The sequence below is a fragment of the Rhyacophila brunnea genome, unplaced genomic scaffold, assembly GCF_057557595.1.
Source record: "Rhyacophila brunnea isolate RB1 unplaced genomic scaffold, BYU_Rbru_1.0 scaffold_7, whole genome shotgun sequence".
NCBI classification, from domain to species: Eukaryota; Metazoa; Arthropoda; class Insecta; order Trichoptera; family Rhyacophilidae; genus Rhyacophila; species Rhyacophila brunnea.
In genome coordinates, this window is record NW_028233339.1 from 20,671,133 (window position 1) to 20,696,213 (window position 25,081).

At 34.1% G+C, this 25,081-nt stretch overlaps 1 protein-coding gene across 1 annotated transcript in view; it reads right to left on the minus strand.

Moving 5' to 3' along the window:
• Window positions 1-25,081, minus strand: part of r (carbamoyl-phosphate synthetase 2, aspartate transcarbamylase, and dihydroorotase rudimentary) — a 101,440-nt gene that overhangs the window by 53,477 nt on the left and 22,882 nt on the right. Inside the window, exons 11-17 of the mRNA XM_085957615.1 lie at window positions 24,858-24,992; window positions 23,740-24,006; window positions 20,718-20,954; window positions 8,937-8,964; window positions 2,436-2,555; window positions 1,956-2,094; window positions 769-1,045 (exon numbers count right to left, since the gene is read on the minus strand). Coding sequence (XP_085813741.1) covers window positions 769-1,045; window positions 1,956-2,094; window positions 2,436-2,555; window positions 8,937-8,964; window positions 20,718-20,954; window positions 23,740-24,006; window positions 24,858-24,992 — 1,203 coding nt within the window. The remainder of the gene's footprint in view (window positions 1-768; window positions 1,046-1,955; window positions 2,095-2,435; window positions 2,556-8,936; window positions 8,965-20,717; window positions 20,955-23,739; window positions 24,007-24,857; window positions 24,993-25,081) is intronic.

Consider the following 25,081-nt stretch of genomic DNA (forward strand, 5'->3'; position numbering starts at 1 on the left):
CCTACAAAAACGTCATATATTCCTGAAAAATCATATTTCTTGACAAATGTCGTTTTTGTAATCAACTCGTCATTTACTAATACACTAATACGGAGTGCGTATTACAAACAAATCTTGTCACTGTGTACAATTGCAAAGTTACATGGAGGATACTATACTTGTAAATAGTTATTATTGCGATAGTTTAAAATACACAATATCACACATATAATTCAATCACACACGGGGTCAGTTTCTTTGGATTATATGATTTTTATCGAAACATTACATTACAATATTATTACTTAATTACATTTGAGGGGTTGGGAGGATGGTTGGACATTTCTCCTAGCCTACAAAGGTGACATTATTGAAATTTTTACATATCGCTTATACTCTGTCCGTGACAGGCGTTAGCCACCTGATACAATGTAGAGCTTAAGGACTCAAGGCGATGATGCCATTTCTCAGAGTACTATGCACTATTCAATTGGCGCTGCGAACTGTGTGGAATTACAAATTTACCAAAAATAATCAGGCATGTTAGGTCAAATTACTCCCAAACACAATTATACATTGCCTCACACGTTTTGATGATGCATTACATTATTGCGTCAGTCGTAGTAGCTAAGAACTATAAAATTTAATGTTACGTGTAAAATGAGTAAAAATAGTTTGTACATTGTCACAAAGAACCCAAGTGAAGTGAATTTATCGGATATCGTAGGAAAAAATGTAATTAAAGTAATATAACAAATTATAAAGACAAGCCAGTTTAATTACTGTTACCTTTATTGAGACTTCTGCTACCAAGTTCCGTTGGTTAGGATTGGGGATCGGTTCTGGAGGCCCAGCACTCGGAACACCTTGCACAATTCTCCCAAGAATATTTCCCTTTTCACGAATTCGTTTAGTGAGTGCCCGGGTATCGATTCCACAGATTCCAGGTATCCCTTGTTCAGACATCCATTGGGATAAGTTACGAGTTTGTCGCCAGTGACTCGGGGAATTACACCATTCACCGACAATAAGTCCCTTCGCCCAAATACGATGGGATTCGAACCAACTGAAGAGAAACAGTGAAATGGATAAGAAACAGTTTTATTGATAAACTAAATTGGAGACATATTGTTGCAATCTAAATCTACCTGATATACAATACAATACACAAATAAAAGACTGGACATTTAAATATTTACATTACTACAAGCTGTCAATTTTGACGACCTTCCTCCATCTATCTAATTCCAGTTTTTCTTTCTGCAGGAATTTACCCATGGCAACTTCAGTTTCTTCGCCTTACTTCTTGCATCTTTGATATAATGTGTTCTGTCCAATGGAGTCCTCCAACTTTCCCATGTGGCATAAAGTGTAGTAGGCCCAGTGCGTTCACTGTTATTCATCAATTACACACAATAATTTTGAATCAAATGAATATAGAAAATTATAACATTGCTACTTTTAACTTTGTAAAAAAATGGAGAACTTAAATAAAAATATTCAGTAAACAGTATACTAGGTGTAAAATGCGAGAGAAAGGATTAGTGAGTTCAATTCCAAAGTGAACATTGGAATATTTATTGAATTTTTTTCTTAGTGAATATTTTTCACGGACCAACATGCACATATGCCAAATTTCGGCTATCTGAAGTTCTGGCTTTGAATTCTGAATTTCACTATCAATTATCACTGTTACACTTTTGTTCAGTAAGTATTTCCATCAAGATATTGAAAAATGCGGGGGGGGGATGATCGAATTTAAAAAAACATCGACCCGCCACTATTTACTTTAGCACAACACCACTGCATATTATAGTAAATATGGGACCTGAGATTATTCTCAATGTTATCGTCTTGAAGATCACCACAATCGTCGGAGAAATTTGGAATGTATACAAGCAAAAAATAATGTATCTATTAGACTTAGACGAAATACATATAATATAATATGAAAGTTGTGGACAGGTCTTGCTTACCGTGGAATGCCATGTTCATCCGTCTCATCATCTGGAATACCATAATTTCCCACCATAGGATACGTCAAAACGAGCAGTTGACAATGGTACGAAGGATCGGTCAAAGATTCCGGATAGCCAACCATACCAGTCTGGAAAACTGAAAACAAATATTTATTTATGAGACAATATTATCATAGTAGTCAATCTGAAATTCATCAATTGTTGACACACTTGGATTACTATTATCTTTGCAATAATGAGATTTACATGCTGTGGTTTTTTGGTAGAGTAATGAACTAGCAAACGGCCAGCTTAAATTTCTTAATGTTAATTTGTTTTCAATTAATACTATGTAGTTGGTTCCAGGATTTGGCTGTTCTCTCTTTTTCTCTTACTTTTATCTGAATAGGAATGGCGCTAACAAAAGATCCTGTTTTTATTTTGCTTTGTTTGGGAGCATATTCTAAAATATATATGTGAGCAAGTAAAAGTTCTTACCGACTTCTCCATCTGATTCCAAGGGGGCCCCAAAGCTTTCCCCCTGAAGAACCGTTCCATCAGCCAAAACCAAACTGCAGACTCCACCCGCGGCAGTTTCGATCACGACCATTTTCTCATCTGAAATAATGATATGAATAAACAATTAATCTATTAGAAATGGATATAATTAACCAGGATGAATGCCTTTACGATGTGGCGGTAGAGACATATCTCGTGAACTGACAATAAATCATAATATCACAGAGGAAGTTAACAAGACAATCATGCCAGATAAAAATTTAATGTTATCGTAATAAATTGTGGGTTGTTAACACGTGTTCTTCCTCCTACTTTCACCTACATTTCTCAAGAGATTCTTATGAAATTACTACCAAGACATTAAATTTAATCTCCCGCCTATGATTTAATTAAATTAAAAACAAGCTTCAAATGACATTGGAGGTGATGCCGAGAATTACAGTCTGCACAAAGATTAGAGTTGAGTTTAACCTGGCTAGATGTTGTGCGTCGAATGAATGACATTGAACCGGCAAAAAAAGTAAGATTAAATAGCAAAGCCAAAGATTAGCTGACAAAATATTATATGGAGTTACGGATGACTGCCGTATTATGTTTGGGTAACCAAATTGGAAATCGGCCACATTCCATACAGACCGATAGAAAAAGTTGTTGGTGGAAACCAGGACTCACTGATGATTTTGATGGTAAATATCTTGGGCAGCAACAAAAACAAATCTGTACAAATGATAGCATCTGAAAATTGAAGAAAAACTCTTAACTTGCACTACATACGTTTAGTGTAAACTCTGTAAACCAATCATAAGCAAGCTTACATTAGAAACAATTTTCATTACCTTTATTATGTACTGCAGCCAGTTTTAATGTCTCCATTGTTTGCTTTGACTCATAGGTACTCGCTACTGGGGCGTTCATATAAATAAAACAATAAACTAAATGTGACTTGCAAAAACGTGGACATGTAACTTTAGCTCTGACGTCTAAGAAAAATTGGCTATTCGGTGGCTGCAATAACCACTGCAGTGTCGAGTGGCTGGACACTTCAGTGTCGAGAATCTAGACCAGTGTTTCCCAACGTTAAAAAACGCATTTTCGAAAATATTTTTTTTTATATTGCAACTACGACTTTCCGAGAAAATTACAGTTCCCATTCCCATCTCAATATTTAGTTGAATACGGCGCTTTACTGAAAAAAAGAAATCGTTTTATAAACTGTGGAGATTTATGATTAAAATTGACCAAATTTGTACCTCACATCAAGCACAAGGATTGCACTAATTTTCTTAGGAGTTGTACATAATATACATATTTACTTACGAAAGTTAAATTAAAAATAGTATTGCCTATGTGCATTTTTTATTTGAAGCAATTCATTTTTTTCAGAATTTGTTAGTTAACTATGAAATTTTGATAGGGGGAATGGAGATTTTTGAAGCATTGAAGTGGGGCATGGCACAGATAAGGTTGGGAAACACTGCTCTAGACCATGGCCCCACAAGGTGGAGGATGACAGGGCTCTAGCCTGGGAGCCCGGGCTCAGAAGGGGCCCGGCATGGTGGGTCAACCAGATAAGTGAGATAAACACACATCAAAAATTGACCCTAATAGTAAAAAAGTGATGCAATTTTTGATGTGTCGACAATTCAATAATTCAAGTGAATGTATTAAAAATACTAAAAATTGTTAAAAAAAATATACTATATCTTAATTTTACCTCGAACACCAATAATTGGAAAACGTTACTGTAGAGGGCCAAACAGCCTTAAATATTAGTGATGAGTAGAGGGCCCTAACAAAGATCCTGGTCTAGGGTCCCGCTTCAAGGTGTGGGGGCCACGGTCTAGACCAGGGGTGACGAACCTATGGCCTTTTGACTGAATCCAAATTTTACAAAATAAATATATATTCGCGTCATTTGAAGAATATGCAGCTGTTATTGACGTATTTATTGTAGAATACAATGAAAGGTTTACCGATTTTGAGACTCATGAAATCGCACTGAAATTAGCATTTCAGCCTCACCTTGTTGATGTCATCAATGCACCTAAAGAGCTACAGATGGAATTATTGATTGATCTCTCATTGTTTGATGCTAAAAAAGATCCGATTAAAATATGGACAAATGCCGTAGAATACCCCCACGCCTTCGGTAACATGCTTGTAAAATGCTTTCCTGCTTTTTAACCACATATTGCTGTGAATGTTCATTCTCCTATCTAACCCTAATCAAGACACGATTACGGTCACAATTATTGACAGATACCCATTTAGAGGATCAACTGAACCTGCAGGCGTCTATGCTGCAACCAAATATTCCAATATTAGACACAACTCAGTCTTTAAAAGCTTGACATTAAAAGCTGTCAAATTAATAATTAGTTTTCATTAATTTTAAATATTTACTATATCTGTGTAAATATATTATGTATATTATAATTAACGTGACCATACGTCCCGTTTTGAATGGGACCGTCCCGTTTTTAGGTAGCCTATCCCATTGTCCCCAAGCACAGCTTCAGGATGCCGAAATGTCCCGTTCTCAAAAGGAGAGCAACCCACGGTAACAATATCAAAAGAAGGCGCGAAAAATCAAAAAATCGATAGAAAAGCACTGGTAGAAAGGGTCTTTTCGACGTGTTTTCTGTTATTTAAGAAAAATATAAGACCACATAAATTATATATTTTCACGTGTTAATTCTTGTTCTTTTCATTAATAAATAAAAAATATGAAGAAGTATGCGTTTTATTGAATAGGTAGGTACACATACCTACTATTACATAAAAAGTATTAGATGTCCAGTTTTGAGGAAAAAATAAATGGTCACGTTAATTATAATGTATGGACCTATAAATAAATAAATTAATAAATTTCATTGTTTTCCTTCATTTACAAAATAATGGACACTCATGCCTCGATTTACGTGGTTTACTTTTTCGCGGTCGAGAAAAAATAAAAAAAAAGTATTTTTTTGAAAAAAAAATAACAAAAAAAATCCTTTGAAACCCATCTACTGCGTAAATTGAGGGATGGCTATACATGCATTTTTATACGGCCTTATTTGATTTAAGATAAATGAATGCGACCTACCGACAGGAAAGGGTTCGTCACCCCTGGTCTAGACTCTAGACACAGGTGTCCCGTGTGAAACGGGCCTTTTAAATCGTTACATATTTCCGTATACAAAGTGTATTTTATTTATACCTGCTCCAATAAATTCTTAATACCAATTTCTTTAAGTATTTAACTCCAACCAGCTTTTTATTACCACCCTTACCCCAGAAACGATATATCCCCTAAAAATATTGTTATTATAATATTCAATGTAACTGTTTACAAAGGTTATTAAAAATACTAATTTTTAATCACAACTTAATTGCTTAATACCAGCAATAACCTAGAAATTTAAGAAACACTATCAATATTTGAACATAATAATTACTATACGACAATTTCAGAAAATATGTAGTAAGTACATTAAAAACTTGAAGTTTTTGGTTCAATTAAATTATATTAGTGTGTTTATGACTGGCGCAATTAATTGTTTTCCATCTTGTGTGTTGAGTCAGTGGGTTAATTTATTTTCTCTTATAACATCGTATAATAACACGAATATTTTTTTATTATTCGTGTATACATAAATAAATAGCAACATACTGGCTTGTCTTTTAACACCTCTATGGGCTTGTCATTCCGCATAATTTTTGCATATGAGCCCAATATTTCTAGCTACGCCACTGTTTCAATAACGTTCTATAGAGCAAATATTAAAAATTGGAAAAAAATGCATTAACAAAATCATACCGGTTATCCATAGAATTAACTGGTTTGTTTATGAGTTCGAGATTAGATCGTAATATGTAGATTAAGAACATAAGTACAAAAATGTTTCAAATGTAAAACAATAAAATTACTAATTATTAAAAGCTAGGTACCTATAAGAAATTTTATAAAATCTGATGTTTCTTAATCCGGGTACCTAATTTTTTATACTGTAAGTGTGGCAAAACTTTAAACTTTATATGAATGAATAGGTAGGTACTGAAATTAAAAAAACAAATGTAGGCGCGCACACGAGGGGGGGGGGGGATTGTATCGGGTCCGGGCTCCCCCCCCCCCCAGGAATGGAAAACATACAAATTGTTTAGGTGAATGGAATATTTCTTCTTCTTTTTCGCACTCGCGAATTGGTACATCCATCTGGGGCATCAATGTTTGCTTTAATATTCTCATGCGGTATGTCTAAAACTCTAAGACGAAACTAACGGATCCTAATTTATAACCGTTAGGCCACGCGCATAATTACGATAACCACTTGTGGATGCATCCGCTTGGAATAACTCGTAAATGAGAACCCTTAGTTATATCTGCACGCCAGGTGTTTATAGCTGGACTCAAAGTGCGGAACGTCTGGGTATGAGGAATGTGCCATAGAAAGTGTGAGGGGGTCCGCGGTTGAAATGACGAGAAGCTGTACGTAGTAGTCGGAATAAATGTGGAAGTCAGTGGCACCTGCTAGATTTAGTTAACCCCGCCTTAAAATTCAATAATTTTTTTCGTCACTGGATAACTGCATACCTATTTGGCGAGAAAATTGCCATACAATTTTCATGTAAAAATATACCATAAGTAGACGATACCAAATGTGTACCTATAGCTTGTACTTGTTATAAAAATAAATATTCACAGTTCGGTTCTGTTAATTTGAATATTTTGTTCATAAATACGAGGTCATCATGCATTATTATGTTGCGGTTGTGGTGCTGATGACATTTTCGTGTGTTTGAATGCGTTTGAAGAGGCTATGCGAGCTGTCGCTAGGCGCCCACGTGCCGAAATATTATTATTTCTTCAAATTATCCACTTGGTTCGAAAGACTCATGGCTGAGGATCGTGACCACATTTGAATTTCGTCATCCTTTGAGCGATCAATGCTTAGTCTCACCAGGTTGTCCGGTTCGCGCCTGACAATTATGTCATAAAAACTGCAGAATTCGTCTCAGACATATTTTCGAGAGCCGTTCCTTTATCTTCAGTCTCTGGATGATTGACTGGTTCGTCCTGTGCTTTCGCATTCGGCGCCAACACATCTCAAAGGCATCAATTGCCTTCCGTTCCCTTGCATTCAGGGTCCACGACTCGACTCCGTATAGAAATATCGAGAACACTAATGTTTGCACAAGCATCATTTTTGTGGCAATCGAACTTCCCCGATCCTTCCATATTATAGTGGTAAGACGTGTCATCGCATTTTCAAATTATACCAACCAATATGTTAAAAAGGTATTATGAAAATAATATTATTTTTAGTGAATACTTTACGTAAATACTCATCGCCGTTTCCTAACTGAACTGACAACTAAACTAATAAACTAACTAATAAGTCAAAATATACCGGCGTCTCAAATCTGAACGGACCAAAACCAGGGCTCAAAATGGACGGAACGCCGTTCCGGTTCGTGAAATCGGTAAAATTATCGCTCCGTCTCGTGGAAAACATAGTTTTACCGCCTGAGCTAGATAGACCATATCGTCGGTGTTTTGTAAAAAGGGCGAATTAACCAAAATGCTATTTTACAGGAGGAGGATTTTTAACTATTGACATTTATTTGTTTATGACCTGTGGATGATTATATAAATAATATCTAACAAATTTATAATAAAGCTTAGAAAGAATACTGACATTATAATAGGCATTATTATATAATATTTTAAAAGGCCTAATATGTCACATTCGCTTTTTATTCGTAATTTTAATTAATTTAATTTTAGTCGATTATCGTACTTTCGGATTAAAGTACTTTCCTGTGGAGATAAAAATTCGCCGTTTTTACACAACAAAGCTAGTGGGGTACCTACATATTGTATTTTCATTAAAATCTCGATTTCGCCAAAATGGTTGATTCGCCCTTTTTACAAAACACCGACGATATAATAGAACATCTAACACACATATTTTTTTTTTTTATAAAATACACAAAATTTGATAACTATCTAAATATCTTCAGAAAATTGTCGAGCGCTCCGGTTCGCAAGCTTTTCCATTTCGAGCGCTGAACACGGAAACCTCGACTGAACAGATAACAGAACTGACGTCTAAAAGAACCTATGTACGATCCGGCTTAATTGAAATGTGTTAATTAATCTGTCAAACATTCGTCTATAAGAAATGATAATATTATAACAGACATAACCATAACAAAAGTATCAATGATGTATTTGTAAGTTTATAAATTCGGTTTCGTATACATATTGGTGATAATTGATGATAAATTATAATAATATTAGGTAGGCAGGTACCTATTGTATGTCAACTTAGGTAGGTACATACAGGTATTCAGTAAGTATAATAAATTTTAAAATATGAACTCCGATGGCTTACGTGATAAATACGCGTATAATATCCAAAATTACTACGCAGTATCAGGTACATATGACAGAATTTCACTGGCAAGTAGGTAACTATTTATGACATTACTCACCTGTTGTGTCCACGTGTCTGCAAAACAACTGATGAAACCACTATGTTTTAACTATAAACAAAAATGTTTGCGTCTTGCAAAACCACGTGTTTCTAGTGTCAAACCGTTCTTGACAAAACAAACGGACCGGCAAAATCAGCCGGTAGACTGGGACTGGGAGAGGGAGGAGTTTGACGCTCGTAAAAGATAAGAGACTGTATTTTCAGCGTTGCCAACTTAGCTTTTTTCTTGCCAGATGGTAGCATTTTTTAATAGCCATCTAGTTTGCAAAATACGCACCTAGCATCTAGCGTTTTCTGATACCACAAACGGCTTTAAAATTCTAATAAAAGAACTGGAATCATCATACTGACTAACTTATATAAATGTTTTACGATATGTAAGTGTTGTCCAGATTTCGTACGTGCATTCATTTTTAGTTGTATAGAACAGTGTTTCTCAATCGGTGGTCAGCAAATTTTTGGCGTCCAAATGCTTAGGTATGTAGGTACGTTAAAATTCCAATAAAATCATCAAAATCCGTGCAGGTGCAGTGTCTGACGTTGGTTGTGTTTTTGTTCTTAAAATAAATTAATGGTTTTTAGTCACGCGGTGGTCGGTGGTCGGTGGTCGCGCGGCATAAGCGTTGGACTATCATGCCGTGGGTCCCAGGTTCGAATCCTGGGTCTGGCAAGTACACATATTGTTTTTCAAAATGTGTGTGAGTCAGGGTATGGACCTAATAGGTTGAGCAAGTGGCTGACATCCATTTCTCGTAAAAAAAAATCTGTTAATACAAACCTCACTCTGTGGAGGCCCATATGATCCTATTCGGATCGGACATGGTCGGGAGTCATAAAACTGCGATCAGACGTTTCACTTGCAATTATACCGATGAATTGCTAGGGCAATCTATGGATTAATACATCCTTTATGGAATACATAAATCCATCTGCGCTTAATACTTACCTACTCGAGAAAAAGAAAACCTAGTCGATTTGTCTTCTGATGCTACTCTGGTGTCCAGACATAACATTTTTTGAATTATTGTTGTATACTATAAAATTCAACAAATAAACAAAATTGCATTTTTTTATTTTGAATTTGAAAGTTTCACAAATATTTTTTCAATTAGGCAGGGCTTTTTTTGAAAAATAAAGGTGCCGGAACGCACTTATTGCCAAATTTCTTAACTACTAAAGAAAATTATGTTCAAATATCATTTAAAGTAACTTTTCCTACGCCACGAAGCGCACGAAAAATTAAACAAACAAACATTAGTACAAATAAACAACTAAAGTTGTAAAAAATAAAATTGTAAAAACATCATACTTAGGTATATTTGAATAAAACTATATACTTAGTGATTTCTATAGCCCCCACATCCTAAAACGGTCCCCCAGTCCAGGATCTTTGGCGGGCCCCTTACCTATCACTAAGATTAAAGGCAGTGTGACGCTATATAGTAGCGTTTTTCAAATGTTGTTCTAGGTAAAATTAAGGGTAGGTATTTAGTGTATTAACAATCATTAACCAAAAAATGAAATTACACAACCACATATTTTAAAATGTTAATACGTCTGAAGGAAATTAGCGCCGCAGGCTATTTTTTACGATTAGAGTAAATTTGTGATGTGCGTTTATTTCACTTATATAGTCGATCCCCTAGGCTAGAGCCCTGTCAGCCCCTTTGTGGTGGCAATGGTCAGTCCAATTCTTGTCTGGCAAATTGTCTCGATTCCTTTTATTAGTGTTATAGTCTATGGCCGAATGTCTTCCACTGAGTAACCACCGATCAACGTATTTTGATAGGATCGAAAAGTGTCAAAGGTGGTCCGACGAGTTTAATAAACAAAAGTACCGAAACTGTTTTGGTCTTCAACGAAGCTCTTAATCGGGATAATAATTAGATTCATTTGCGAAAATTCGCGTTCACATTCACTTGAAGAAATGGTAATAGAATTCAATGGATATATCAAACGAGATAGTTTTTCAGGATATGTTTTTTCATATGAGATGATTCAGGTAAATTAACTTGTACTATGTAAGCGCGAACATTATTTCGTCTAATTGCTTTTGAAACATTAAAAATACCGTGAAAAAAGGTGCCGGAACGCCATTCCACCGCATTACATTACAAAAAAGCCCTGTAATTAGGTATTAACCTTGCCATCCGCCCGAGCAACGCCAGAAAATTCAAATTGTACTATAGGTACCTATATATAATAATTTTTATTTCTGCGTTAGCAGTCCGCAAAACCTTTCTCCTATTTTCAGTGCTCCGCGAGTGTACAAAGGTTGAGAAACTCTCTATAGTCTATACCATAAAGTATTCGTCAGGTCTCGTAAAATCAATGTCCATAATAATATTATGACTTACATTTTGAAATGGTAGTTTCTTTTAAATTTTGTGAAAATCTAACATTTTTTCTGCCAACTAGCTTATTTTCTTACCCTATCTGATATATTTCTACGAAGGACAGTAATCTGCCTTGTTCATAACTAAAAACAATGTCTTTTTACTTAGCAGGGAAGAGTTGGCAACACTGGTTGCACGCCGCCGACTGCGCTAGCGTAGAACACTCTGGAAATGAATTAATTACATAGGTAAGGTACCTTACCTACCATAAAAAAGGCTGTCTCCATATTCCTTTTAAATTAATATCACCCGTTGCTTTTATTAATAATTATTATCCAATACAATACCAGAGTAGGTATTGTTTATCTTTATCTTTGCAACCACCGCTATAAGTATTGTAAGTGAAAGATTTTTGATTTAACATCTTCTCAACTTCCTAAACTAGGTATGTATCTATCTACCTACCTACATTAATAAATTAAAAGTATAAGTACTTAATAAAATAAGTAATAGGTACGTACTTTATATAGAGACAGTTTTACGCAGATATAAGAATAATGACCATTAATTATTGATTTATAAAGGGCGGACGTGCTCAGCGTGGGTCAAAATGGAGCTTTTGTTCTATTTTCAAAGCATGATCCTGGACATACCTTAAACGTTGTAGATAATCTATTTATATAATTTTGAAGCCTTATTATCCGTTAAATTTATTTTAAACATTTTTGATGACTGCATAAAGAATTTTTATTACATAACATAGTATTCTTTTAAACCTCTCGCTCTAATGTTTTAGAATATAGTCATATTTCAGTACATAAATGTGCAGTGGCATAAACGCATTTATAAAATCATCAGTATAATTTATATCGACATTATCATAGTGAAATATTTATGATAAAAAATAACATTGATAATCTCTGTGATCCTAAATTTAACAAGAATTAGGCATTTTATTATTCAAAAAATGGGCAAATTAACACATTTCAAGATAATTCTAAAGATACTAATTATAAGCTATGTTTTTGACCATTCAAGTGTGATAAACATCCTACGAATAATGATTGCTTTACTTATAATATAATAATTATTGACCTAAGAATAAGGTAGTGTTTTTTTTTTTAAATACGCCATTTCTTTTGGCATTCCCCAGTGGTTAAGCTACAACATACGGCCGTAGCCATAAATTGACAAACTATAATTGAAGTTGGGAGTAAAATTATGTTTACGCGCGTGTTTGAACATGTACCTAACCGATTTTTTTTGTTTATTTTTATTGTTATTAAAAAAATATATTTAAATGAATTGTTAATTTTTTTATTATTAAATATTGACTAATCGTAAATATTTGTGTTATATTATTGGAATGTTTTTGTAAATGCTTTTTGTTTAATTTTTTTGTTATTTTAATAATTTTAGAATATTTGTTTAGTGTCCTTATTCCTAGTAAGAAATAATATCCAATCTCATTAATGCTAATTTAATTATTGTTAGTGACAAAGCACTATTGGACGGATAATGCCTGTTTTGTTATTCAGTTGAAAATGTCCTTTTGAGGCGGACGAAACCGCTCCAAATTTATTAAATAAACAGCGGAATAAGTACAAAAAAATTTACAAATCAATTAGTGCAGGATCCCATAGACTTTTCGTATACATAATATGCGGAACGCATTCTGACAATTGGAATAGGTTTTAGGGTTCACCAAGATATATAATGTCGATGTTGCCAGGCGATATTAGTGGTCATTTTTTTTTTATTGAGGTTTTAATTTTTTTTCTTATAACCCACCAAAAATTGTTCTGAATTCTTCAATGAAACCAAGACCGAATCAGGGATTAATTGAAAATGCAATAATTGTACCATGCCATCGGCATGGTCGTAGAACGGTTCGTCCCGTTTGCAAAATAAAAATAACGGGTAGTGCAATGTGTTCAAAATTATCGATTCTTAGGATCCTCCTTGGCTTAAATTATTTGATTTAGTAACATTTTTGTATAGAATCACCCAGCTTGGTTTCTTTACTATATCTATGCATATGACATTAGTTTTAGTATTATGGTTAATCCAGAAACAGTGTAGGTTGCATATATAGGTAGGTGAATAAATGAAATAACGATAACCACTAACCACACTAAGTACACATTTATTCAAAAAAAGAAACAAGAAGTCAAGTGTTCAAACTCCTTTAAGTATCATGATTACAGTTTTTACAAGCATTACTTATACATTTGCACAATGACATACATGTCAAAGCCGATTTCTTATAACTACGTGATAATGTACGGCAGTTAGAATTACATTTGCATGGTTAACTAAATAACTTGGTAGAGGTACATTCGTCATTTGTCTTGGATACGAATTATTTTCTCGTAATTCATCAGATTAGCTTTTCCATAAATAAACTTGTGCTGAAGCCTTTAAACAGTGTAAATACAATGAATCATATGTGCATATCACTCTTGACAAATTTAAACTAAATCCAATATTTTCGGAAATAAATTTAAGTCGAAGTTCATCCGCTGTTGTTTTTTGTTTACATAATAAGTAAGTGCAAACTTTTTCTAGGTCTTGAAACTGCTGTGGTCTCCAACAAACCATTTGTGGTCTCCAACAAACCATTTGTGGTCTCCAACAAACCATTTCCGAAAGCTGAAAGTGCATCCTGAACAAAACTCATTGACGAGATGGTTAAAGCTTGTTTCTTTGTACCTATGCGACTAGTGGTGTCGCAGCCGGTCAAAGAATGTAATGCTGGCAAAATATTACAAATATTTTTGCCAAGAGATTCAGCTGCCAAATGGCATCCTAAAACATGGGATTTCTTTTGAGATCCCTCAAACCATAATCCACGGCAACCAATCGTTGCAAGTTTATTCCAGAAATTAATGCCTAAGATTAAAACATCTGTATCGGGACTGGGATAATCTCCAAATTTTGCATTTTTACAGCATGAAATATATGACAGAACATTCTAGAGTCTGCTTCTAAATGATTTTTATTTTAAATCAATGGCGTCAGTGAAAATTGATCCCTGCAATTTAAACCATTATGTGGGGTCGTCTAATCCACACCAAAAGTACAGCTCACTTTCTTCGTTTATTTTTGAAAATGTGGGAGCATTTTTGCAAATACATTTAACAAGCTGTAATTTATTTTGAGGGCTCACAAAAAAATCTTTGCAATTAATCCACTACATCTAAGGGACAATCTCCAAGGCTTGCATATTATAAGCATTTACACTGCTTAAGGGCTACAGCACAAGTTTATTTATGGAACAGCTCATCTGATCCACTATTGAGCTTATTGATTTCCTACAACTTGGCTATGAGTTACGAGAAAATAATTTGTATCCAAGACAAATGACGAATGAACCTCTGCCAAATTATTTAGGTAAACCCTGCAAATGTAATTCTAACTGCCGTAGATTATCATGTAGTTATAAGAAATCGGCTTCGACATGTATATCATTGTGCAAATGTGTAAGTAGTGTTTGTAAAAACTGTGATCATGATACCTAAAGCAGTTTGAACACTTGACATGTTGTTTCTTTTTTTGAATAAATGTGTACTTAGTCTGGTTAGTGGTTATCGTTATTTCATTTATTCACCTGCCTATATATGCAACCTACACTGTTTCTGGATTAACCATAATACTAAAACTAATGTCATATGCATAGATATAGTAAAGAAACCAATCTGTGTGATTCTATACAAAAATGCTACTTAATAAAATAATTTAAGCCAAGGAGGATCCTAAGAATCGATAATTTTGAGCACATTGCACTACCCGCTATTTTTATTTTTTCAAACGGGACGAACCGTTCTACGACCATGCCGATGGCATGGTACAATTATTGCATTTTCAATCAATCCCTGATTCGGTCTTGGTTTTATTGAAGAACTCAGAACAATTTTTGGTAGGTTTTAAGAAAAAAAATTAAAACCTCAATAAAAAAAATTGACCACTAATATCGCCTGGCAACATCGACTTTATATATCTCTGTGACCCCTAAAACCTATTCCAATTGTCAGAATGCGTTCCGCATATTATGTATACGAAAAGTCTATGGGATCCTGCACTAAATAATACAATGCAGTTCCACCATGTATTGACAGTTAACACCGTAAAAGAAAATTGAAAAAAAATGACCATTAAATTCATACGGGATCACACGAAACGAGAAATAATGCAATAGGTACTTACATAAATTTAAACGGTGGCAGGTTTAAGTACGTGGAGGCCCGACGTCAGTGGCGAGGGGTGGAGGTAGGCTGTTAAAATACAACATAAATAGTCCACGCTAAACTTTGTCAGTATTATTTGTTTACATTGAACTAATAATACAATAATATGCAGATGGTGCTGGTTAGTTTTTAAAATTCAATTAAACCCTGGCTAATCAAAACCATATTAGTTTAGGTGTGCTACCCGACCAAAATAGTGCATTCTTTTCAGTCATATTTTTTTTGTTGAATCAATAGGTAATACATAATAATATTACAGATGTTGTTGTTTTTTTAAAATTTGAAATTTGAATAATAATTTTAAATTCATTAAGCCCTGCCTAACCAAACTATAATCTAAAAAATAATATAAGAATAATGATGTATGGTTTAAATGGCATAATTTTAAATATTTTTTTACCACTAACTTACTATTGTTTAGATTAGGCAGTGTTTATTATTTTGAATTTAAAAAAAACGAACAAACACCACCTTTTAATCTAGTATTAATTCAATGAAAACCAATACCTTTGACTGGCAAAGTTTAGTCTGCACTTTGTATGTCGGATCTTAACAACCTACCTACCTACACCCTTCGCCACTGTCCGACGCAGTACGCACTGACTTATTTTGAATTCATTGTGGTTACATACACACGTGCAGTTATAGACGATTTCATCAGATTTTAAAACTTATGGTTGTTTTGTTACTATGCCGATTCATTTAGTATCTAGGCATCGTGACGGATTGTCTTTGCATACGCCATGCAAATAATTATCATAGTAGAAGTGTAAAGTTCTCTTCGAATAAATCTGCAACGCGAAATCAGTTGTCAAGGTTTTACTTCACTTTCATGTGTTTAGGCTTTATCGATATAGAAGAAGAGTTTGTTCAACATCTTTGACACATCGATAGTCTAACATTTTGTCATTAAAAAAGAAATTGTATGTGTGTTTGTGGGGGGGTTACCGCACCGGATGACTATGACATCAACCCTGCACAGATGCGTTGATGATCCGCACACACAATAGAAAAATTAGAGGGAACGTTGCCTCTAACATAGAATAAATAAAATTATTAATGCACGTAGCTTATTTAGTCAAATGAAAATATATTAACTAGATAGGTAAGTAGATTTTGCATAACAATTATTATTAGACATTGAATATGTATGTAAAAAGTGAAAAGTTATTTATTTATTTATTCTGCGAATTTCGATTAAAATAATTTTTGGTCAAACAAATTTTGATAATTATCGTGAAATTTAATGAGGTTACCAGTGTGGACAAACTTTCAGATTTTTACATTAAATGGCAAATCTAGCTCACTGTCAATGTAATATGTCCACGAGACGGAGCGATAGTTGTGGTGATTTTACGAACCGGAGCGGCGCTCCGGTGCGTTCCGGTCCATTTCGAGCCCTGTTATGTACATATGTATGTAGTTTGGAAGTGTTGGTGGAAGGTGTTTTAATATTTGTAAGTTGTAGAAAAATAGTCTATTTACGAAAAAAACAATGCAAATAAGACTAAATCTTAAATACAAACAAAGAATATTTGGAATTTATAGTTTTTATTTTATTTTTTATCGCGGGGGCCACAAAATCAGTCAGTGCGTCGGGCCCCCACCACCCTAAACGTGCCACTGTAGTAGAAGTGTGAAGTTCTCTTAAAATGAACCTGCAATGTGAAGCCAATATTGTAGCTTAAGCTTACTTAAGGCTACTTCAGCTGAGGCATGGTTTAAAAAGATCGTGACTAGGCGATGCGCGAATTGTGCAAATGACGCGAGCCGAACGAAATATAATTTGTCACAAAAATTTAACATGCGTCCTTTTAATGTTATGTTTATTATTATATTCGTAATAATAATAGTATATTCATTGACATGCTTTCTTTTTCAAGTACATGCGGAACGTTTTTTAGTCATCTTCACACGATTTAAGAATATATTCTTCCGACGCCATCACAAAACAAATTGACGTGCTCACATCTCATTCAGTCTCCGATTGGCGACGACTGCGAAATTTCGTTCCACCTACTTTTGAAAATTATTTGCCGTTTCACTTATGTATGCTCTTAATCAGTAGACCAGAGGTTCTTTTTTTGCTTCAATATTATACACTTAGGCTGCATATCTATAGAAGAAGTTTTTTTCAACACTTTGGTCAATGTCCATATTTAATAATGCCCAGATAGGTATAACTAATATAAATACACTTGCCCTTTCCGTGATAAGAAACATTTAAGAAATATGTATGTTTCTTTTATTTTGTTCAGTTCAGTTTTGTTTTATTCAGTTGAAAATGTCCCTCTGAGGCGGACGAAACCGGTCCTAATCTCTTGACTAAAAGTGGAATAAGTACTACATAAAAATTATAGCTTACGGGCCGCACAAAATTGTGTTTTTGCTAATTACTTTTCCAATGCAAATTAATACGTTAATTACAAAATTAATTAAAAGGGCCCGTAAGCATTGTGTTAAATAAAAACAACAAATATGTATGTTTTGTAAAATATGATTCATGTGATTTAATCAGGGATCTTGTTCTGTGGATTTAATAATAAAATTTGAAAAAAAAACAATGCATGAATCATAATAATACTCGTAAAAGTCGTAAATGTAGGTATGTTTTGTCTTACAAACTTTATTCTTCATCAAAATATAAATAAATCGGTGGTACAGTTATATTTCTTATCTTACTCATATTATAATGCTGGGATTGCTGGGATTGCTGGGTGAAACCATATTATACCTATATGATAATTATAGTAAAGAAACATAATATAACTATTGTGAAAATACTGGTACATATTTAGTTATTGCCTCCACGGACCTAGGTACTTAGATTGAAAATTGATAAAAGGTGTAATTTTGTCTTAGCATAACCTATCCACGCACTTATACCATATTATTAAGCAGTTCTTTTATCAACTACTAATAACTAAGTAATATATGGGTAGGTAACATTTTTTTTATTATAGTAATATGATATCGAATAAACTTTAGCACTTAGTATACATCAGTGACGTCACGTGGGGTAGGCAGATTGAGCGTCGCTTAGGGGCGGCAGTTACTCGAAGGGCGGCAAATCGAGGAGAATCATTTGGAATATATAGCAATAGCTACCTAATAACGAAAACACATTTCCATTAAAAAAATCAGCTCACTGGTTTTGTCGGGTTCGCGATATCTAGTTTACTTCCGTTGCCCTTCAACGTCCATGGTGACTAGAAACGACACTTGCAGATTTGCGAGTAATTACAGTCTGATATTTTGTTAGTAATGTTATCCATACATCACATTTCTTAGAATCATAGATATTGGACTGATGAAAGGATGATAAAAATACTGTATAAAAAATGGGGCGGCATTTTGGCGCTGCCAAGGGGCGGCATTTCATCTAGAGACGTCACTGGTATACATACACCTACATAATATTATCTAATATCTGTCCCGTATGCGTTCCTATACCATTAATCCGATTGCGATGAAATTTTGGTAAGTGGTTGTATGCACACCCATGAAGGTTTCTGAATTAGAAAAATCATCATCTTCTTCTTCTTCTTCATTCTATTTTCTTTTATTCGTATGGTTCCTATACCATTCATCCGATTTCAATGAAATTTTGGTAAGTGGTTGTATGCATACCCGTGAAGGTTTCTAAATTAGAAAAATTATCATCTTCTTCTTCTTCTTCATTCTATCTTCTTTTATTCGTATGGTTCCTATACCATTCATCCGATTGCGATGAAACCTTCGTCAGTTGTTGTGTTAACACCCGCAAAGGTTTCTGAAATAGTACAACCATCTTTTTCTTCTTCTTCTTCTTCATTCTATCTTCTTTTATTCGTATGGTCCCTATACCATTCATCCGATTGCAATGAAACCTTCGTCAGTTTTTGTGGTAACACCCGCAATGGTTTTTGAATTAGTACAACCATCTTCTTCTTCTTCTTCTTCTTCTATTCTATATTTTTCTATTCGTATGGTTCCTATACCATTCATCCGATTGTGATGAAACCTTCGTCAGTTGTGTTAACACCCGCAAAGGTTTATTTATTTAACTTTTTAGTTTAGTTATTATTTTTTAGCCATTATTTTTTTAACACATCGAATTATGGAGTTGTCGAGTATCAACATAATAAGTATATCAATCAAAAATTGTATCGCACAACTATATATTTTAAAAATGAAATAACCCCGAAGTAAAATACTTTTTTTACTTGGTATTGGACCATATTTAAGATGTGTGTTTATCTCATTTATCTGATCGACCTACCACGCCAAGCCCCCACCCTGAGCCCGGGCCTCTAGGCTAGAGCCCTGTCAGCTCCCCCCCTTATGAGGGCCATAGCTATAATAATTGATCAATTTTAATACAATTGACTAAACTTAATACCTAATATGTAATCACTAATCAGTTATCATCTTGTAATGGCCACTATATTGTATTAACAGCTGATATATTTGGTTATGGTTTGGTAGGTGAACAGTGAAACACTTTTGAACAGTTTTGATATCCGTTTATTAAATACAATGTTAATTAATTATTGTGAACATGTGCGTTGCAACCACAGAACAGAATATAATAAATATAATTCCGATAGGCTACATACCAATACAGTACATTTTGAAGCAGGGTTTTGAATGTGTGATTATTCTGCGAAAATGAACAACGTATTATAGACGAGCAGTAGTGTGTGTCATAAACCAATATTAAATGAGCATCAGTGCATAAACCGAGAGCAGTTGCAGTATTGGACGTATGACGTATTTTTGACACATGTTTAAATTTATCACGTATTCTTCCTTACTCGAGATCGGTTGCCTGCTTCTCCTTACCCGTTTGGTATTTCAGTTCCCATTATTTCTGAGTTCCCTGGTTGCAACATAGGACGAATTTGCACGACTTGTGCCTGGTTGAATCCGTATATTTTTGAAATCTCTGTGATCTCACTGATCACTGGTCATTGTTATGTAAATAAAAAGTAAATATTTTTTTCTGATGTAGAAAGGTAGTGTAAATACTTATTGTAAAATTTGGCGACCTTTAAATCTCCACACCCCAGGCGATCACATGAGTCAACTTAAACACAGACCGACCCTGGTTACATATCAAACACAAGACATTATAATGTAGAGTTAATGCTATGCCATAATATATGACAATGTTATTAATTATTAATTCAATATTATTTATTAGACTATTACCTATAAAGTCGTTTGGTTAATTGTAAGTTGACGTTTGAAAATAGTAGGATTATTGACCAGGTTTGGCGTATCAATGAAACTAATCTGTAAGTTCTTCGGGGCTTTTTCTAATTCAAGCAGAACTATCATGTTTTCTGCTGGGTATTTTTTTAAATATACTCCTGGCGTGTAGATGGTCACCTGAGGGCCTTCATCCGGCCAATACCTTCCCAAGTTCCAATCGTTTATCCATGCGACGCCCTGGAAGCAAATTAGACGCACAATATATTTCTTGTAGATAGATTGTTGTAATAAATAAAATATCGAATACTGCCTGGCATTAAATCATTTTTTCTGTAAAACATAATGAAAAATTAAAAACCCTTTTTATTACCAGTGTAACGAGAGAGCTACAGGTATGTTGCTGAAATCATTTACCCTGCATATCCTACTATTTTTGGCTTCTGTGTATTCATTACCTGCCTACGATATTTTATTGTCTTAGGGCTGAATTTACCAGATGGTTAACGAGATTTTAACCTAAGACTCCAAAATTAGCCTCCGGGACCCGACAAATAAATGAAAACCTTGTGGGTGATGAACCAGTTGTCCTTCTGCCAACGAATTGGTAGATACAGACTTTTTAAACCATGTCCGATTCTAAGAATATCATACGCGCCCCTACAGAGCAGGTTTTTGATTTTGCGAGAAATGGATGGAGAATGGATGAATTACATGCTCAACCTAATAGGTCCATACTCTGGTTTCAAACACACATTGAAAACATGTGATTTTTTGTTGCCAGACCCGGGATTCGAACACGGGACCCATGACATTATAGGCCAACACGTTATCCATTCGGCCATCGTGGGCGTTACAGAAGTTAGGACACGAAATGCCGGCCACAGACGGACAGTTCTCGTAACAGGTTGAACATGCCAGTTAATAACCATACAGTTATCTTTGGTAGATAATCTGCTGCGCCCATAGACGGACACTTTTCGACCTTTCAGATGTGTGCCATGCTCAAACTGCCAGCGACCCCCCACTCCCGTGTTTTTGTAAAACTGTTGGAATTTCAACTAGCCGAAAGTTCTCGAGTGACATTAGATGTCGGTAACGTAAAGTAGAATATACCGCGCGATACAACTACGGCTGGTGTTGCTTGTTATAAAATACAAATTCATTTATTATTAAAAATATAATAATATTATGTACGCGGAGATCGCAAATATTATATTTTATTTATTTTTACGAGAGTAAAACAAAGTAATAGTTATTTATGTAAACATATTATTTTATACAATATAATATAAATGTTAAAATTTTAGAGAGCATTATAAATATTAAGTTATTGTGAAAATATAGACTAATTTTATTTATTGTATGCAGTGAATATTAAAAATTATTAATTTAAGACGTTCACAACATAAATTAATATACCTAATTGTGAATGACAATGTCGCTAAATCTAAATAAAATTTAAGTATATATTTTAATAATATCATAGTAATTAATTATTATACTGATGATTGATGTAAATATAATTTTGTGGCTTATTGTATATAAAATCAATACCTTTATAAATATTACTGTTTTCTTACTTAATTAATACTGTCCATTAAAGGCAATAATTTATTCAAAAGAAAAGATTATATTTTATATTTACACGAATGTGTATAATATTGTTTCGGTGAATCGATAAAATACACAATCCAATAGCGAAATCATGATTTATTTTACCAACGTCATAGGTGTGTATTTATGTCAATTTGTTTCTAATAAAAACAATTATAACCATAATAAATTCAAAGTTAAATTATTCGTGTATCATCGTTCAAGTATACCCTACCTAAAACTAATTTAAACAATACCCCTGTGTATTATCTCCGCGAACATAACCTCCATAGTTTTTGACACTTGCTCTGCCACGGACAATAACTGTACGTATATGGGCACGTCTGTTGACAGTTCGACAGATTTAAATGGGGTAGTTAAACTGATCTGTGGTGTGGCCACTAACGTACAGTTATTGAACAGTTATTGTCTGTGCCATGTTCAACCTGTTACGAGAACTGTCCGTCTGTGGCCGCCTAAAAATATCCATTGTACACTACCATATTAAGCCAGCTCATAAAAAACGCTAAAATTGCATTAGTTTTTTTTTCATTTACAATTAAATGCGAAAATTGTTTGAGGACCCAATATGACGTATTGATAGCCTGTAAATTTATTTGTAATAAATATAAAATAATATTCTATGGTTATTTTTGTTTTAGGGCGCCGTAAAAAAGGTCAATATAATCGTGAAATTAAAAAGTTTGAAAACAACTGATCTAAAATGTATTATTCTCTCATTTCATTTTTGGATTCTAAAGTAATACCTAATAGATCATTTGCTAATACTGCAATATCTAGTTGCGGTAAATATTTATCATATAATATTATTGTATACCTACATACTTAATGCAGAACCATACAAACGAAAGTTGAAAAGATGAACAATTTGTAACAATACGACGCATATTGTTTCTTACGTACTGTAAGGCGTTCTAATAAGAATAATATACTTTCACTAGGTCGCCGATTTCGGTATCGTAAGAACGTTATTTAGAAGTTTGTTTATTTAAAAAGACACGTTGAGTATATAACAAATTATTAACGTTCACAACATGACATTTAGAATAATAATTACAAGATAAAAAGAACTTTTTATATACCACATTTTTAAATTTTCTGTTGAATCATATAAACTTGACAATTCTAGGTAATTATAATTTAGGACAAAAAAGGCAATTGTCAACAAATCATTTTTTTGCTATTTTGCAACAAACAAACAAATATAGAATACTTACTGAAATGTCATTTTGATTTCCATAGTAACGCACGTATATATTAATAATTTAGTTGCTAGGACTACCCACTTAGCAACCAATAATAGTAGATTGGATTACGGAATAACTTTTCATTCAAAACAGAATTAACTGAAAATGAATTCAATTCTACTTAAAGATGGCTAAAAGTATTAAAAGAATTTTAATCTAACCTTTCCCCAACCGGTGACATCCAAATACGTATCCAACGGATCTTGGTCTTCGTTCAAGCGGAACTTCTTGACGTAGAATACTGGACCATTTTTCAGAAAACCAGCAGTCGCGACGCCCAACTGTCTTTTAACATAGATAAGGGTATCACGAGCAAGTGGCGCTACTCCTTCGACTCCTTCTAAGCCATTTTCAACTGTCGACAACAGGAAGCTCGTCATTGTCCAATTTCTGACGACGAAGCTTTCTACCTTCACTGATGATAATCCCTGTCAAAAAAGATAAAACATTAATCATTCGTAGGTATTGCTATGGTCGAGGCTCAGCATGAGGTTTCGTAACAGTAGTCATTTTACAAAGTAGAATCATTAGCCTTACACCAAACCCAGGGTTCAAAATGGACCGGAGCGTACCGGAGCGCCGTTCCGGTTCACGAAATTAGCAAATTTATCGCTCCGTCTTGTGCAAAATTTAATTTGTCCGTCTGAGGTAGGTATGCCATAATAACAACAAATATAACACACTTATTTTATAAAATATACATACAATTAGATAATATTATGATAATATTTTCGAAAAAATATCGAGCGCTCCGGTTCGTAAAATTGTGTATTTAGAGTGCTGCCCAACCTCCAATATTAGTTGGATGACAAAGGTTTTTCTTTTTATTTTATATTTTTTTGAGATATCAATACATTCTTATTAATAAACGAATCTCTTTTTAAAACAAGTCTTTTACGTCAAAATTCATATCAGTAAGTGAAAAAACTAATCCTTAAATCACGGAATTCAAAAATATTTTCAATCCAGCGCATTTATTCTATACTCAAAGCTGCTATCGGCAGCTATCAAGGGTAGTTTATTGAGGTATTATAATTGTTACAGTAAGTTAGCCGTCTAAATTGTCAAAACTGCCTATCTCACTCTAAAAGTTAACACAACCAAAAGAGGTGCTGTTAAAACATAGCACTTTTTGACAGTTCAGACGGCTAACTTGTTGTAACCATTAACCGCCTCAATACATAAATATGATCAACTACCCTCGATAGACGCCGATAGCAGTCTTGCGTATAGGGTAGATGCGCTGGTATTGCAAATATCTACAAGTACCTATGCGTACCTTCAAGTCGCCGTCCATTGCTCCATAATTGATCCTGCCCTGGTTCTCCACCAATAGCTGAAGGTTGTTTCCTTGAGCTGCCAACAATGGGAATGTAGAAAGCTTCCTCGATCTGCTTAAACCGCCGACAAGAGTCTGAAAATACGAATATTAATTAATTAGACAGGCAAGCTAATAAATCATACAAAATACGGTTTCAAGTAAAATGGACGGCTGATTTGGGA